The sequence below is a fragment of the Eriocheir sinensis genome, chromosome 21 (genome assembly GCF_024679095.1).
Source record: "Eriocheir sinensis breed Jianghai 21 chromosome 21, ASM2467909v1, whole genome shotgun sequence".
Classification (NCBI taxonomy): domain Eukaryota; kingdom Metazoa; phylum Arthropoda; class Malacostraca; order Decapoda; family Varunidae; genus Eriocheir; species Eriocheir sinensis.
This window is the reverse complement of record NC_066529.1, coordinates 6,076,010-6,093,898: the sequence shown is the minus strand read 5'-3', so window position 1 is coordinate 6,093,898 and position 17,889 is coordinate 6,076,010. Positions and strand designations below refer to the sequence as shown.

At 42.6% G+C, this 17,889-nt stretch overlaps 2 protein-coding genes and 1 long non-coding RNA gene across 12 annotated transcripts in view; 1 reads left to right on the top strand and 2 right to left on the bottom strand.

Annotated features, from left to right (window-relative positions):
• Positions 1 to 8,089, bottom strand: part of LOC127001578 (uncharacterized) — a 36,185-nt gene extending 28,096 nt beyond the window's left edge. The window contains exon 1 of the long non-coding RNA XR_007755338.1: positions 7,774 to 8,089. This is a non-coding gene — a long non-coding RNA (uncharacterized LOC127001578). The remainder of the gene's footprint in view (positions 1 to 7,773) is intronic.
• LOC127001575 (hemocyanin B chain-like) lies at positions 3,183 to 6,974 on the top strand. The gene is made up of 3 exons (XM_050866347.1): positions 3,183 to 3,348; positions 4,639 to 6,162; positions 6,332 to 6,974. The coding sequence occupies exons 1-3, from the start codon at positions 3,258 to 3,260 to the stop codon at positions 6,745 to 6,747; spliced, it is 2,031 nt and encodes a 676-aa protein (XP_050722304.1). The 5' UTR covers positions 3,183 to 3,257; the 3' UTR covers positions 6,748 to 6,974.
• A 1,451-nt stretch (positions 8,090 to 9,540) lies between the features above and the next one.
• LOC127001574 (ryanodine receptor-like) overlaps positions 9,541 to 17,889 on the bottom strand; it is a 183,658-nt gene continuing 175,309 nt past the window's right edge. For all 10 annotated transcript variants that reach the window (XM_050866337.1, XM_050866334.1, XM_050866346.1 and 7 more), the window contains 8 exons: positions 17,708 to 17,838; positions 14,729 to 14,884; positions 14,008 to 14,068; positions 13,227 to 13,373; positions 12,859 to 12,990; positions 12,423 to 12,579; positions 12,017 to 12,182; positions 9,541 to 11,718 (listed from right to left, as the gene is read on the bottom strand). In XM_050866337.1, coding sequence (XP_050722294.1) covers positions 11,553 to 11,718; positions 12,017 to 12,182; positions 12,423 to 12,579; positions 12,859 to 12,990; positions 13,227 to 13,373; positions 14,008 to 14,068; positions 14,729 to 14,884; positions 17,708 to 17,838 — 1,116 coding nt within the window. In that variant the 3' untranslated portion in view covers positions 9,541 to 11,552. The remainder of the gene's footprint in view (positions 11,719 to 12,016; positions 12,183 to 12,422; positions 12,580 to 12,858; positions 12,991 to 13,226; positions 13,374 to 14,007; positions 14,069 to 14,728; positions 14,885 to 17,707; positions 17,839 to 17,889) is intronic.

Genomic DNA, 17,889 nt, shown 5'->3' with positions numbered 1-17,889 from the left:
TCGAATATGATGATTTTCAAATTGAACACGTCCACTCTGCGATTATGTAAACAGTTGGGCCGCAGTCACTATTATGCTTCTAGTGAGACAGACTTCCGAGAGCATATTATTTTCATCCTCCCACGTGGAATAAAGAAAAAAAGCTCGCCCGCCACTTCCTTCTACTTAATATTTACTAGAGTAGACTGACTTGGTGACATTTCATTCGACGTAATTTCCTTGGGGTTTAAGGACAGACCACCTAGCCTGGACCATATTGTCTGTGCGGTCTGAATATCTATATAAATCTATGTAAATAAATACCATAAATGTACGGCTGTAATGTCTTGTCATAAGAATGTGATAATAAAACATTGGACAAATTAAGTAGCCTGAACTCCCTGATATACGGAAACTACGTGCCTTATCTTTTTTATTACGTTAATCAGCCCAAATACTAACGATCAACTAAGAAACAGCAAGGTGAGGAATAGAGAACATTAATGGAGGGTGTTTTCCCTCAGTGTCTCGCCTCGGCTACCCGGTGGCTTCTACCCAAATATAACGCGCCAAATTTTTTTTTAAACCCGCCATCTGCGACTTCGAAATCATTTTCTGCGGAACCAATTTAGAAACCACGCCCTTGGCAACTTAATTGCTTGGGCCAGGACTGCACCTGATGCATGTCTGTGTACGTGACTGTCAGCAGCGACCCACATGTTTAGTCCTAGGCCACAGATGGTGAGCGATAATAAGCAGCGTGTTATCTGTACAAGGGGAGGCGGTGGCCAGACAATCATTGGGGCCTTACGGGGCTCAGATTACCGGTGATCACTAACTGAGGCTCAAGGACAAACCTCCTTTGTTTGCCTTCCAATATATGTTTATAGTTGCTAGGTTGTGCAGAGCACACTGTTTGCTGTTCACATTGTTCTTACTTTTATTTTTCCTTGTCTTATCGGTTCATTTCTTTTCTTAAATACATGGTCGCTATTCTTCGATAGTTTTCTCCACTCTGCGATCATACATTTCCTCTACGTTCAATCCTTTCTCCAGAAAGTTTTTTTCTTTTTATGTAATCGTTCCATCTCATCATTTTTCTTTCATATTGCGACTGAACTTCAACCAAACCCCGATTATTATTTTCTTTTCTACGTAGCCATATGCTTTCTCATAATGTGACTATTCTACATTGATCTTCTCTTTTTTTATAGTTTAACCACTTTTGTTTAATAAACGATGCCTACCAAGCTCTGAATCTATTTGATGTGTTTCTCTTGAGTTGGATCGGGGCGTGGATAAAAGAAAAAAAAAATGATTGGGTCTGTTACATGAGCTGCCTTGTATTAACCTCCCTGCCTTTTGCAGACTCTTTATGTTCTTATATTAATATTTCATTTTCTAACCACATGGGCACTCTATGCGTCATGTCAGCCAGTACACCAATATAGCTGCAGTGACCTGCTCACGACCTCACCTGAGTGGCTGGCCGACACCAAATGTTACACACACACACACACACACCGCTCCGGTAGCTACACCGCTCCGGTAGCTCAATCGGTAGAGCGCTGCGCTGCAATGCTTCACGGCCAAACAGGCGGCGGTTCGAGACCCGCTCAGGTCGGATTCATTCGGTTGGCTAGGAGTGGTTACTGTCCCCCCTTGACCAAGGAGGATGGGGTGTTTGGTGTGTGAGGTCCAGGCAGTACCAGATATCGACGATAATGAGCACTAGTTCACGTCGGGAGGGTATCTACTGGCGAAAGCGAGTCCAACTCGTGATCAGGCCGTGGTGAATTACACACACACACACACACACACACACACACACACACATTCATATTGAAGTGACTATCTTCCCCTTTCACATACTCTTGCCTCGCTCCTTCCCTTTCTACTACTTTCCAAGCTCTTCATTACTCTCTCGGTCTTCTTCCCCCTCTTGTGAAGGGAAAAAATGCAAAAAAGCAGCGAGGAAAAACGGACATATGGGGAGTAGAAAATAATACAGGAAAGAGGAGGAAAATAAATAATGCAAAAATACGTGATTTACTTTTTCTGTGCAAAACAATAGCCCCCCCCGCCCCCCGCCCCCCCCAATATACAGACGTACGCATACACCTAGTGCCCACAACATAATATTGTGGAGGGCGAGAAATATGGATTGAAAGACGATGAAAAAGACAAAAAAGCTTAAGGTTGACGGAAAAAAATGTGTGTGTGTGTGTGTGTGTGTGTGTGTGTGTGTGTGTGTGTGTGTGTGTGTGTTGAGAGAGAGAGAGAGAGAGAGAGAGAGAGAGAGAGAGAGAGAGAGAGAGAGAGAGAGAGAGAGAGAGAGAGAGAGAGAGAGAGAGAGAGAGAGAGAGAGAGAGAGAGAGAGAGAGAGAGAGAGAGAGAGAGAGAGAGAGATTTAGAGAGAGAGAGAGAGAGAGAGTAGGAGAGAGAGAGAGAGAGAGAGATAGAGAGAGAGAGAGAGAGAGAGAGAGAGAGAGAGAGGAGAGAGAGAGAGAGAGAGAGAGAGAGAGAGAGAGAGAGAGAGAGAGAGAGAGAGAGAGAGAGAGAGAGAGAGAGAGAGAGAGAGAGAGAGATAGAGAGAGAGAGAGAGAGAGAGAGAGAGAGAGAGAGAGAGAGAGAGAGAGAGAGAGAGAGAGAGAGAGAGAGGAGAGAGAGAGAGAGAGAGAGAGAGAGAGAGAGAGAGAGAACAGAGAGAGATGTGAAATATTATTCATCATTATTTTCTTATGAAGATGAACTCTACATACAGTTTATTGCTACTATTAGAATAAAAAAAAATAGAATAAAATCATCGTTGTAACACAAACACGTGGCCAGTTATTCCACTAACATACCTGACTGATTTTGCTAACTTACAAAGAGAGAAAAAATTGTAATTCAAAAGTAACGAGGAAAAAAGTCTAATAAAAAACAAAGATCAAGAGCTACTTTTCAATTCTTCCGGACAGTGAGTTACGTATGTTAGCCTCCGACATTTGGGCAGAGTAACGCTTTTCCTTCACTGTTACCTGTGCTTAATTAACGAGGTTCTCACATCTCCTGAGAAACATAGTCTGGAGGTAGTGAATGACGCCTGAAGAAACTTCCATCACGACAATACTCGGAGTCTTGGGTAAGGCCGACGATTTAGGGAGAAAATAGATAAGGTTGATACAGATCCATATAGTAACACCGGTACTCTGGTTAGGCCTACAGCTTGAAGGGGGAGGAAGACACGTATAAAAGGCCTCGGAGGAGCGTCTTGAAGCAGTGTCGCCTTCACCATGAAGCTGCTCGTCCTGTGCTCGCTGGTGGCCGCTGCCGCCGCCTGGCCCAGCCTGGCTGACCTCGAGGGCTTCCAAGGGGACCAGCCAGGTAAGGTGGCTCGCATTTGTTTCTTTAATGTACAATTTCTTTCTTTGGACTGTATGTTGTAGTTGTTGCCAGCATAGCTCCCATACTGTTAACATTTCATCTATCCCTGCATTGTTACTCTGCCATTGCCATCTATCCTGCCTCCCTTCACCTCTCTAACCTTTGTCCCTGCTACCGCCCCTACCACCTAGCCTTCCTGCCTTTATCTTGCCAAGCCTCCGTCCTTGCTAGCGCCACTCATCCATACGGCGTTCACTTGACCCAACTACTGCCACCACTTGCCTTCCTTTCTTCCTTAACCTGTCCCACCACCAGGCTTACAGTATGTAATTGTAATTGTATTTGATCTGAGTAACTGAAATTCAACTTTTAAATTAAAAGTAATTATGATTAAAAAGATTCATAGGCAACTTAAGTCTAATTTTGTTTTGGATGCAGTTGTATTTTTTAATATATATATATATATATATATATATATATATATATATATATATATATATATATATATATATATATATATTTTTATATATATATATATATATATATATATATATATATATATATATATATATATATATATTAAATTTTTGTTCTGCTCCCAAGTGCAATTTTCTCGTTTGAAGTTTACTGATGGAATTTATCATTTTCACTTACGAGTGGCATTTTTTTGTTTTGTTAAATTATACTGACCAGAAAACGTAAATTTAGTAGAGTAAGCAGGATACTGGGCCGTATTACAAGTCCAATCCGAGAAGTTTCGGGTACCTGCAGAGTTCAGGATGAATAACTGCAGGGACCCGAAACTTCTCGGATTGGACTTGTAATGCGGCCCACTATTGTTTTCCAGTGTCAGAGCTGATCTCGGTGACATCATAATACCATTATATGGAATTAAGCTTATTTTTAACCTCCCCGTCACCTGAATCATTGGCTGAATGAGGAACCGTAATACCGTAGTTCTGCATTTGCCTGACTGTTACTGAACATAGGTATAACACGGGGAGTCTTGCGCTCTCTTCAAGTACTTGACACGCTGCCTCTGGTGCTGACTGTGCAGCTGTTACTGTGGGAGCTGCAGATTATAACTCTGTACAATGTCCACTTGTCGTATTATCATTCATGACAGGCTCGAGGCATTCATTTAAAAAGTTTCATTAAAAGGAATGTGCTCACGAATTCCAATTTTGACTTCTTAACAGTTTCATTTTATATAAATAAGTTATTAGTGAAGAAATTATTCAAATGTTTCCGAAGTCCGGAGAATACTAAGGTTGTGATTCTCTTCCTCAGCCGTAACAGTAGCCAAGAAACAGCAAGACATCAATCGCTTGCTGAACAAGATCTATGATGACCTTGTGTACCCTGAACTCACCATCATCGCTGAAAACTTCGAGGACAACCTGGATCTCGCAGTCTATAAGGACAATGGCGAAGCCGTGCAGAAGCTGCTGCGCGAGGTGCATGACCACCGTCTTCTGGGGCAGCACCAAGTGTTTTCTCTGTTCAACAGCCGCCATCGAGAGGAGGCCTTGATGCTCTTCGAAGTTTTCATACAGTGCCAGACATGGAACGACTTTGTCAGAAACGCCGTGTTCTTCCGCCAGAACATGAACGAGGGAGCGTTTGTTTACGCTTTGTACGTCGCCGTTATTCATTCTGAGGTGGGCCATGGCGTCGTCCTGCCGCCCCTCTACGAGGTCACACCCCATCTCTTCACCAACAGTGAGGTCATCAACAAGGCTTATGCGGCGCAGATGACCAACACGCCCGGAACCTTCCACATGAACTTCACCGGCTCTAGGAAAAATCGGGAGCAGCAAGTCGCCTACTTTGGCGAAGACATCGGCATGAACATGCATCACGTCACATGGCACATGGACTTCCCCTTCTGGTGGACTGACTCCTATGGCCACCACATCGACAGAAAGGGTGAGCTGTTCTATTGGGTGCACCATCAGCTCACTGCTCGCTACGACGCTGAGCGGCTTTCCAACTGGTTGGACATCGTGGACGAGCTCAGCTGGGAGTCCGTCATCACGGAAGGGTTCGCTCCCCACACCAGCTACAAGTATGGTGGTGAGTTCCCTCCGCGTCCTGATAACATTCCCTTCCAAGACGTGAGAGGCGTGGCACGCGTGCGGGACATGGTCATTACTGAGAAACGCATACGCGACGCCATCGCCCGCGGGTACGTCACCGGCAGGAACGGCGAGATCATTGACATCAGCAACGACAAGGGTATTGATATTCTGGGAGACATAGTCGAGTCCTCCGTTTACAGCCCCAACGTGATGTACTACGGCTCCCTGCATAATACTGCCCACATCATGCTGGGTCGCCAGGGCGACCCTCAGGGCAAGTTCGACATGCCGCCAGGCGTCATGGAGCACTTTGAGACTGCTACTCGTGACCCCAGTTTCTTCAGACTCCACAAGTACATGGATAATATATTCAAGGTGTACAAGGATTCACTGCAGCCCTACACCAAGGATGACCTCGTCTTCCCTGGCGTGACCGTCCAGTCCATCACGATCGACGGAGAGCTCAGAACCTACTTTGAAGACTTCGAATTTAGCCTCCAGAACGCTGTGGATCACTCCACCACTGTCCAGGATGTCGATATTTTTGCCCGTGTGAGCCGCCTCAACCACAAGGAGTTTGCTTACAACTTCGAGATTCTAAACAACAACGATGAGGAGGTCGATGCTGCCATCCGCATCTACTTGTGCCCGCAGAAGGACCCTCTGGGCATCAACTTCACCTGGGATGAAGGACGCTGGCACTGCATCGAGATGGATAAATTCTGGAGGAAGTGTAAGTATGATTGATGTAGGCGCGCGCGTGTGTGTGTGTGTGTGTGTGTGTGTGTGTGTGTGTGTGTGTTCTGTCTGTCTCTCTCTCCGTCTGTCTCTTTGAGTGTGTGTGTGTGTGTGTGTGTGTGTGTTATTTAAGCACTGCTCTAACTTGCACATTTCCCTTCCAGTGAGCACCGGCAGCAATGCAATCATCCGCAAGTCGACAGAGTCCTCGGTCACCGTGCCAGACTCCATCGGCTTCACTACCCTCCAGCAGAAGGCCGACGAGGCTGTGGCCGGCGGCTATGATCTGAACCTGCAGAAGTTCCGCCGTGCGTGCGGCATCCCCGAGAGGATGCTCCTGCCCAAGGGTAAATATAACGGCATGGAGTTTGGCTTGGTGATAGCCGTGACCCCGGACGAACACGTTGATGAGACCCAGATCGACGGCAACCACGCCCACTGTGGCACCCACGGCAGCCACTATCCCGACAAGAGGCCCCTCGGCTACCCGCTCGACCGCCGCATTCCCGACAGGCGGGTCTTTGAGGAGACTCCTAACATTGAGTCTATCAACGTCAAGGTCTTCCACGGTGAACACTAAGCCTCTGCTACTGAAGAGGAGCAAGAAGGAAGCGGGCCTAATGGTCAACATCATTTGACAATCTGGCGCCTTACACTCAAGATCCTGTTCGGTGGCAGTCACAGAAGAGATGATCACTTCACGAACGAGTCCGGTTGTGGCTACAAATATATAAATTACATGGTTCACTTAGTATTGCTTTGATTTATCTAAGTACATACCAAATGATCAATAAAAAAATACGTATAGCCAAAGTGTTTCTTCATTGAACCTCTTATATAGCTAGAAACATTGTTTGCATCGTCGCAAAATACCAACAGTACGTCTGTTGCTGGAGATGGACGCCGCCCTATTACTGAAAAAGTACACCGGAGGTATGAGCACGAATAAGTATCCAATGATATTTAACACAAAAACACATTCCCTCAATATGATTATTACGAACGGTTCCGCCAGCATCAAAGTATGAACAGTCCCTATAATATCGAGGTCACGAGCGACTCCATCAATATTAAGCTTAAAGAAAAAGTTCGTCAATATAAAGGTTGTAAACCAGTGGTTTCCAACTTTTTTTTCTATCGTTTCCCCCTTCATCAACCTCAAGCACCTGGATTTCCCCGTTCATGTGGACGAGGAAAAAAGTAGCTATAACACGAAATTTCCTTGCTTAATTAATAACACAAACAATATAATAAATAAATAGTAGCCAAACACAATATACTTACTTAACACAAATCAGTCAATCAATAGCTCTGACGCCCCGTTTACGCCGACTAATTGCTAGTAACATATTTCTTTTCAGGTCAAATTTCCCTCCTGGAATCATAAACTTTCCCCCAGGTTGGGAAATGCTGTTGTAAACAATCCAATCCTAATCCAGGTCACGAACAAGCAAGAACCACTAAAACACCTTCCGCCCACAACATATTTAGGTATAGACCTTATGACACATGCTAAGGGTACTAACTACTCCGCCAACATCATGGTTATAAGTAAATCACAAACAATGAATAACGAACAATCACCAGAATCGAGGGTTGTGCTCACCTCACACCAGAACCCTCCCGCACGCGTCCTTCCCTTCAAGAAGTCCAATCGCCAGTGTGCTCATCGCCGACCCGCTGTCTCGATGCGCTGACACCGAAACACGAATCATTTGTTGAACCACCACGATTCTGAGTCACTCTTCTCCAGGGGAAAGATCTATAACGGTGTCCAAGCATTACGTGGGCAACAGAACAGCAGAAGTTCTGTCCCAGGGGCCATATTCAGAAAGCAGGTTGTAAGCCGTACAACGGTGTAAGGCCGAGGTACAACCTCCAACCCTTAATTGGGAATTAAGGACTTACGTATAACCTTAGTTTTACCCTCACGCATCTATAACCATTTCAAATAGTCCGTTTGGGTGTTCGATTCTGCGGGTCCTTTCCTCCCCTCTGCTCTGCCACACAGTCCCAACACCTATTTTTCTCTCTCATATGTTACATATAGGTAACATACGAGAGGACGGGATAGGTGTTGGGACTGTGTGGCAGAGCAGAGGGGAGGAAAGGACCCGCAGAATCGAACGCCTAAACGGACTATTTGAAATGGTTTGACTATTTTTTTTTTCTTTTTTTTAACAAGCATCTGCACTGACTGGTGAGCCGTATTGGCAACAACTACTAGTAGACTGCGGGCTCCGTCGACGATCTCTTTACCCTCTTTTTCTTCCGGGAGTTAGAAGCCATGTGTAGCTAAGCAGCGTGAAATACCCCCTTTTAAACCTGTTTTAAAACTACTCTTACATATTCACACACACAGTTTTGGGGAAACCTACAAGATGATGCAAAATATAAGGGCATCATTTCATTTTATGGATTTTATGAAGAAAATAATAACAATGATAAGACCAAATAGGAGCAGTGAGTAGCGGGCTTTTTTTTCACGTTACCTTTTTTTGTGCCTTTGAACTGACTCCTCTACTGTAAAAAAAAAAAAAAAAAAAAAAAAAGCTTCAACATGCTGCAGTTGTGTGGTCGCCTCACAAAAAGGATATCAGAAAGCTTGAAATGATACAGAGAATTGCAACTAAAATGGTCCCAGAACTCTCGAATATGACGTATGAAGACAGATTGAAGGAGATGGACTTGATGACACTGGAACAAAGAAAGGAGAGAGGAGATCTGATCACGCTGTATAAGTTGATAAATAATTTTGATGAGGTGGATAGAGATGATCTCTTCTTAAATGCGAGAATGCAGGGGCTGAGAGGACATAAGAAGAAACTTAATAAAGGAACTTGCTCGAGTGATTTAAAAAAGTATAGTTTTCTACATAGAAGTGTTAACACATGAAACAGCTTGCGGGAACAGGTGGTAGAGGCGAACAGTGTGCAACAAATGAAGGAAAGGCTGGATAAATGTAGATATGGAGACGGGACTATTAAGAGTTTAGCTCGGGCCTGGTAGACTACAAATAGGTAAATACACACACTTGCCCAATTTGGTCCTCTTTCACTCAACCTGTTTATTAAAAACATGCAATAAGATATCTTCCTTGACGTGCTACATCCAGTGAAACACAAGGTTCTCTTACAATCTGTTAAACTGAACAGTAGACTACGAATACAAAATAAACAGAGAAATCGAGGTTTCCTTTTGCACTGTAAGCAGTACTGGAATGTTGATGATGGGAAGGCACCTGCGTTGAGGCTTGCTGAGAAAGGGATCTTCGGGGCTGACGTTGTGTAGTGGGGAAGGTAACGCCCCCCTCCCCTTCCCCTGCCGGGGAATGCTCCTCTTGACTGATTGATTGTAGGCAATGAAACACAGCTTTCTCTTACAATTTATTTAACTAAAGAGTAGACTATGAATAAAAAACAACAGAGTAATCGATGTGTATTATGCAGAACGATCCCAAGCTGGATTGCTGAATGGGACGAGTGTCGAGACGTGGGAGACAGAATCCCTGCGATCGATCGGTAGTGGGAAATATTGTTTTCTCGCGGAAAGGTAGACAGAAGGAACACGAGAAGTAGAACAAGGATGCTTTGAGGGAAACTCGCCATCATTGAACACTGACAAAGCTATTCGGACATTTGACTAGATGAAAGCAACAGAGGGAGAGGAGGGGGTTGGGGACCATTAACCATTCTCCCTCTAAGCACTGACCCGCACCACCCTCACCATTATGACTAGACAAGACTAAACAAGAGGGTGAGAGGGAGAGGTCGAAATCCAGGGACCATGAGCCACTCTCCCTCTATTAACCCTGACCCCCAACACCTTCAGTCTTTTGACTAGATGAAAGCAACTGAGGGAGAGGGAGAGGTCAAGGTTTGGGGACTGTGAACCACTCTCCCTTTTAGCTTGGCCACCACCACCTCGTCTTTGAGAGGGAGGAACAACCTAAGTGTCGGCCATTGAAACTACACTTGTGTCTTCTCAATTCAGGGAGTAAGTATAAAATGGAAGAGAAAAAAAAAGTAAGAGCCAACAACTATAAAAGGCAGGACTCTAGTTAGGAGCAACTCATGGTGAGCTACACGATAGAGGGAACGGTACAGAATGAATGGAAAAGGAGCTACTTTAAAGTTGTCATTATTATCTTGTTGCAGAGAATAAGCAACCACTTTTATGATGTATACACAGGGGACGAGGAGGGAATCAGAACGAGGCTGTTTTCTTAGGTGCTTTTTCTCTCCTTCCCCTGTCCTCCCCTCCCCTTGGTGTCTTCCTTATCGACAATTCGGGGTGGATTAAGCGAAGAGGAGGGAGTGAGAGGAAGGGGTTCAGTTAAAGGCCTTCCCTTCCCTTAGGTATTATCCTTATCTACAACTCGGGGTGTGAGAGGCGAAGACAAACAAACAACGTGGTAACGGCTTAAGTGTTCCTATCTTCGCTCGGACGCAGGTTGTGTTCTTGAACCACTCCATTTCCGTATCCGGACTCTCAAACAAGGCATGCGAATAGAAAACCTTAAACAATACTAACACAGGTAAAACCCACACCTCTCATTACTAAGGCCTCGTGAATTTTGTTATTTTTTGTATTCATCCTTCTCTCTTCCTTGTGGTAATTAATCAGAAGTCAGGAGAAGAGAGGGTGGGCAGCAGAGACCGGAGAGTGAAGATGTGAGGCTTAGGCAAAGGAGACGATGGGTGAGACCGTAGGCTTGGACACACACACACACACACACACACACACACACACACACACACACACACACACACACACACACACACATCAGTGGCTCCTGGGCATGTAGTAACAAGGGGATCTGAAGCAACAGCACCACACCAAGTCATTCTGCTTTGCCTCACGTCTCGGGAGTGGGACAGGAAACAAGCTGACGCGCTGCTGCCCTCGCCACAACAAGGACAGGCTTACCGCGTTGTAGCAGTACAATAATATCACACGCACAACTGTCTGGCTGCTTGGACTAAAAGTTTCTTTTGAAGCACTATGATGCTAAACCTTGAGAGAAAAGGCTCTCGCTTTATAGATCATCAAGAGAAGCTGCATGGTTTTCTTTCTGAATTTGTTTGTTATAATAAATTCCTAATTTATACAAAACTCTGGCATTACTTAAATAAATATATATATACGTATATATATGTAGATATTTTCTTGTACACTAAAGTTCTAGATCTGTCAATAGCTATGAAGGGTGTAAAGCCTCAGCTGAACAGGGGCTCAGTGGCTGCCCCTGTATGCTGCTGGCTGCCAGGCATTGCATGAGGCTGTCAATTAGCAACAATTGAACATCATGAATGATCTGTACCAAAAAACCTGTGTCCTCGCCACTTTGATATAGAGCTACGGAGGTGGTGAAGAAATGGCTGCTCAGCTAGCCGACCCTCCACCTGATAATTCTTCTTCATACTGTTTCCTGAAGCAGTCACCAACTGGGAAGAAGTCCCAACACCGCTGCTGGTACATGTTCCACACGTAGGTCTCCTGCCCTGTGTACTCAGTCTCGTCCTTGTTGATGAGATGCATCAAGAAGAACCTGGGAGAGAACAGGATAGGCTTGGATTTTTCATGGTTGGAATGATAATGCTGGAATTTGCCATACCAAAAGAAAAACTACATGAAAATGGAATTCTCACTCATATGATTTTTACCTATCTCCCATTGAGAAATTTTAAAAGAGAATTAGATACTCATAATATATCAAACTAGGTCTACTTTATGACTCAATCTCCCTGAGAAATCCTGATTTTCTCAAAACGCTAGGCACATAAGGAAACATATTACGGTGCACACTCACGTGTGTGTGTGTGTGTGTGTGTGTGTGTCATACTCACATGTAGTTGGCTAAGTTGTGTTCCTTGAGGACGTGCATATCGAAGCCGTGAGGTACTGCGTCGAAGTAGTCACTGCCTATGCCGCAAATGAAACAGTTGCTCTCCAGGTTCTCCTTCACCGACTCCAGCTGGTCTCTCAGCTCACCAAAAGCGTCAATGATCAAACCTAAAACACAAGGATACAACGCAGTTAATAAGTCTTGCAATAGCTCTGCTTCAATTTCTACTTGTCTTCCTTTCTATATCTTCCTCTTCCTGCTCCTCCTCTCCTTCTCCCTAAAGTTTACTAGCAAATGACATGACAATGAAGATGAAACAAAAGGCTGTTGTCACTAGGTGATAATTCAAAGATAAAAAATTATGAACTTACTTCCCTCACATTCCCACCTTGCCCATTGCCACATACCCTGAATGATGGCGAGCAGGATAACGATGATGAAGAAGAAGAATGTAATGTCAAAGATGATGCGGTAAAACTCGTACTCATCTCCATCAGGAGACTCAATCTCATCACCGATGCCACCACCAGCCCTCACGCCTTTGTACAGGTGGAACACGAAGCACTGCAAGGAAATGGAACACAAACATATTAGCTCACTTCAACTTACCTTCTGCAACTCACATTGCCTCAGGTAGTCACCATGTGTGTGTATGTCTCCTGCTAACGGTGTGCTTCTAAAGTTGTCTATGGTGTGTAGGAAAAAGAGATGGCAAAGTAGAGTCTGTTTATAGCAGTGTCTGTCAGAAAGCATCAGGTGAAATCCAGTGACATTGTTATCTTTGTTGCCCTTTAGCTTGCCCTAAGGAATAATTTATTCCATTTTTTGGTCTCTCTCTCTCACCGTCATCATGTCATGACACTTCTGGTCCACAACGTCATCCTCCTCTGAGACGTAGAATTTCCTGAAGAAGTTGAAGGCGATGACGGTGTAGCAGTAGACAATGATGGTGAGCAACATGCACGTCAAGATCAGCTGTGGGAGGAAGAGGAGGAGGATGAGGGATTAGAGGTGACTGTTAGTGGTGTGGTGCTCTCCTTTTAATATCATTGCCACTTCTATCATAAGAGAGACTCTATGGGCTACACAAAAATACAATCACAAGGAAGCTGCTCCAACAAAGGTGATGGCCAGAAAAGAATGTCAATTACTTCACTAATACTGCTACTACCATCACTGAGGCACAGGTATAAACAGAAAGTTGTACACACCTGTTTTCCATTGTGGGTGACGGACTGCAAGATCGTTTTGAGTGATGGGATGGACACGGCCACGTCCAGCAGGTGAGCGGCAAAGAAGAAATAGTTCACATTGCCCAGGACGGAGAAGGTGAGGTACCACAGATTGTACAGGAATTGCTGTCAAAAAGGAGAATGACGATTAGTTACTGCATAAAGTCGTAATTAACATTCTTTTTTGCATCTTATGAGAAGACCTTACATCCTAAGGATCAGATATGCTCACTTTGTTTTCTAGATCACAGTTTTATGCATAACATTAACGATTTTGCCTCGGCTGTACAGGGGGTAGATGCAGCAACAAAAGGTATCACTACGTGGCAAAACACACAACACAGATAGACTGCAATAATATTCCAAATAAGTGGAAATGTGCTGCGTTACAATGCAAACACAAATAAAACAGACAATCACAGGTATATATAATTACGCCCCAAAATAGTGAAGCCACAATTACAACACTCATCATAAGATAAGGAAAAAAATGAGAAAATAATAGCTTAACACAACATAGAATTACTAAAATACTTCAGGAGACAATTTCACCTGGATAACCTAAAGAAAAAGCAGAAAACAAAAAAGAATCACATCATAAAGCTTTTCTTAACTGCTACATACTAAAGAAGAAACAACTCAAACAACAATAACAACACAACGAGTGAAAGAGAAGACAATCAATCCACAGAAACACACACACTAAAAAAAATCATAGAACAAAACCACCAGCGTTGCAAGGCCTCCGATCAACACTCACATTATCAGTCACCGTAACGCCGGCCTTCCAAATTTGGTACCTCCAGTCCACTGAGCTGAGGCTGAAACACACACACGCAACTCACACTCGTCATTGTGAAAGGTAAGAAACAATGATGATGGTGCCAGGGGAAGGATAAGAAACAGTACAGGCATCAGGAAGGTCGTTTTTTGTTACGCTAAAGTAGAGACCAAGGCCACTGGTAAATAAGCTGGCCACTATACACCTCTCTTGTGAATGAAACATAAGACTCCTTCCCAAAGTAAGCAAATATCAGATCTAAAGGTAAAATTAATATCAATTTAAGGATATGGCAAAATTTAGATTGCTGCAAGATTTGGATTTAATTTTCATAGTGCATAGTAAGATAGACAATAGAGGTACCTGAGATGCATGACTAAAGGATACACAATAGATGAAGGAAGTAACTGAAAGGGGTTAATGAGGGGAGAATGGATGGCGAGTTTTCTTAGCACATGGTAAAAAGACATATAGAAAAAGACATACCAAGTGAAATAGATAAATGAAGGGAGAATACATGGAAAGTTTTCTTAGTGTATAATAAAGACATATAATACACAAAACAGATAACCAAAATGGATAAATGAAGAATGAATGGATGGAAAGTTAAATACATGAAACTTGAACCAAAGCTGTGGGAGCTGGAGGAATGAATGGAAAAACAGAATTTACATCAAAGGAAGATCAAGACACCACTCACAAGCCAACAAAGCCAGTGGAAGCCTCTTCCTGCTTGAAGCTCATCGTCGTCTCCATCCCAAGCAGGTTGGAGATGGCGTCGAAGTCGTATGTCTCACTGTACTTTTGTCGCACCTTCTTCTTTACGAACTTGTCCCAGTAGTTGTTGGGGAAGCTCCTGCAGGACAAACCAGGGATAAAATAGTAATCAAATCGTTATATTTTTGTGCATCCTTGTGTATAAGAAATTCCTTTCACAACTTGCTAAGTGCATACATTCACCCCTCTCATGGCCTCACTGCATACACCTTTCTACTTTAACTTATCCCTATTCTGTCAAACTTCCTAATGCAAGAGTTAACTGGTACGTATCTTCATTCTTTCATCCTTTTCACTGATAAACTCTGGAACAGTCTCCCTTAGCCCATGTACCCTACTTCCTACAACTTGAAGGCTTTCAATAGGGTAGTATCTTGACATCTCCTTTGTAGGAACAGTAATTTACGAGCTGTCATATATTTTTTTGTTATATCCTTTAACTGCTTACCTATGGGTTATAAAAAAATTATATAGTAGCCCACATCAGAGAAGGGAAAGAATTCTGGATCAAATATCTGCAAATGTTGGCTAGTTTTCTCATCCGTTGCAATATTACAGAAAATGATTTATAAATTCACTACTGTAAATAAGACGCCAAAAAGCAGCAATGCAAAAATGTATTACTCCGAGGGTTGTAAAATTCCTGAGAATTTTGAACTGGGAAACTTTCTATGGGAATTTTTTGAATTTTTGGGAACTTTCAGGAAATTTGAGAATTGAGAAAAATTTGCAAGTTTGCCTATCGTGCCTTTGGGCTTTTTTTTAATATTTTTAGGCTGAGGTTATTGTTGCCTCTTTAGACTTCAGTTTTTTGGGGCTGTTAGTGAATGTCCTTTAGCCCAGTGCTGGTGCAAGCAGGATTGTTTACGTGATGACTGTTGAGGCTCACACTGCCCTTCGGTTAACCTAACCTAACCTAACAAAACCCCATACAGTCACCATAGGTCTTGACTCAGAAAATTCATATATGCTTCCTTACTAATGAGACTTTCTATACAACATATTGAGGTCCTCCTTTGTTGATATATACCATAAGGTGCTGACTATTATGTGTTTGAAGATACCCTGAACTTAACCTAACCGACCTAACAAAACCACATAAAGTTACTATATAGGTATTACTCAGAAAATTTATATATGCTTCCTTATTAATGAGACTTCCTATAAAACAAAGTGTGGTCATTCTTTGTTGATTTATACCCTAAGGAGCTAATTATCATGTGTCTGAAGATACCCTAAACTTAACCTAACATAACCTAACAAAACCCCAAACAGTCACCATAGGTCTTGACTCAGAAAATTCATATATGCTTCCTTACTAATGAGACTTTCTATACAACTAAGTGAGGTCATTCTTTGTTGATTTATACCATAAGGAGCTAGTTATCATGTGTCTGAAGATACCCTAAACTTAACCTAACAAAACCCAAAACAGTCACCATAGGTCTTGATTTAGAAAATTCATATATACTTCCTTATTAATGAGACTTTCTATACAACTAAGTGAGGTCATTCTTTGTTGATTTATACCATAAGGAGCTAGTTATCATGTGTCTGAAGATACCCTAAACTTAACCTAACATAACCTAACAAAATCCAAAACAGTCACCATAGGTCTTGACTCAGAAAATTCATATATGCTTCCTTACTAATGAAACTTTCTATATGACATACTGAGGTCCTTCTTTGTTGATTTATACCATGAGATGCTGGCAATTATGTGTTTGAAGATACCCTAAACTTAACCTAACCTATCCTAGCAAAACCCCAAACAGTTACTATAGGTCTTGATTCAGAAAATTCATATATGCTTCCTTACTAATGAGACTTTCTATACAAGAAAGTGAGGTCCTTCTTTTTTTATTCATACCATAAGGTGCTGGGTATCATGTGTCTGAAGATACCCTAAACTTAACCTAACCTAACCTAACAAACCCCCAAACAGTTACTATAGGTCTTGACTCAGAAAATTCATATATGTTTCCAAACTAATAAGACTTTCTTTATTACAAAGTGAGGTCAGTCTTTGTTGATTTATACCATAAGGCGCTGGCTATCATGTGTTTGAAGATACCCTAAACTTAACCTAGCAAAACCCCAAACAGTTACAAAAGGTCTTGACTTAGAAAATTCATATAAGCTTCCTTACTAATGAGACTTTCTGAACAACTAAGTGAGGTTATTCTTTGTTGATTTATACCATAAGGTGCTGGCTATCATGTGTTTGAAGATATCCTAAACTTAACCTAACCTAACCTAACAAAACCCCAAAACATTTCAATAGGTCTTGATTCAGAAAATTCATATATGCTTCCTTACTAATGAGACTTTCTATACAACAGAGTGAAGTCATTCTTTGTTGATTTATAACATGAGGGACTGGCAATCATGTGTTTGAAGATACCCTAAACTTAATGTAACTTACTAACCTAACCAAACAAAACCCCAAACACTTACTATACGTCTTGACTCAGAAAATTTGTATATGCTTCCTTACTAATGAGATTTTCTATACAACAAAGTGAGGCCATTCTTTGTTAATTTATACCAAAGTTGCTGGCTATCATGTGTTTGAAGATACCCAAAACTTAACCCTAACAAAACCACATAATGTTACCATACGTCTTGACTCAGAAAATTCACATATGCTTCCTTACTAATGAGACTTTCTATACAGCAAAGTGAGGTTCTTCTTTGTTGATTTATACCATAAGTTGCAGGCTTTCCCATCCTTTGCAACCTTAATTACTCCCATACTTGGATAAGATAACAAGTTTGTCCCAGTGTGCTTTGATGTCGCCTAGCTCCTTTCACTAACTGTACATACAAGTAATATAATTAATCCTTCCCTTGCCATTGACAAAACACTCAAGAACAACAAAAGAGCTCAAAATTTCCGTACTTGGCCGAGATGACGAGTTTGTCCCAGTGGGCCTTGATGTCATCGTCCTCGGGCTGCTCTGCCACGTAGATGCCATCGAACTCCAGCCGCCTTGCCACATCCTTCTCACGCTTGAAGATCACGAGTGGAATCTGGCCAAGAACAGGGAAAGGTTAGTGTAGGTGAGAACTTGACTGTGTTTA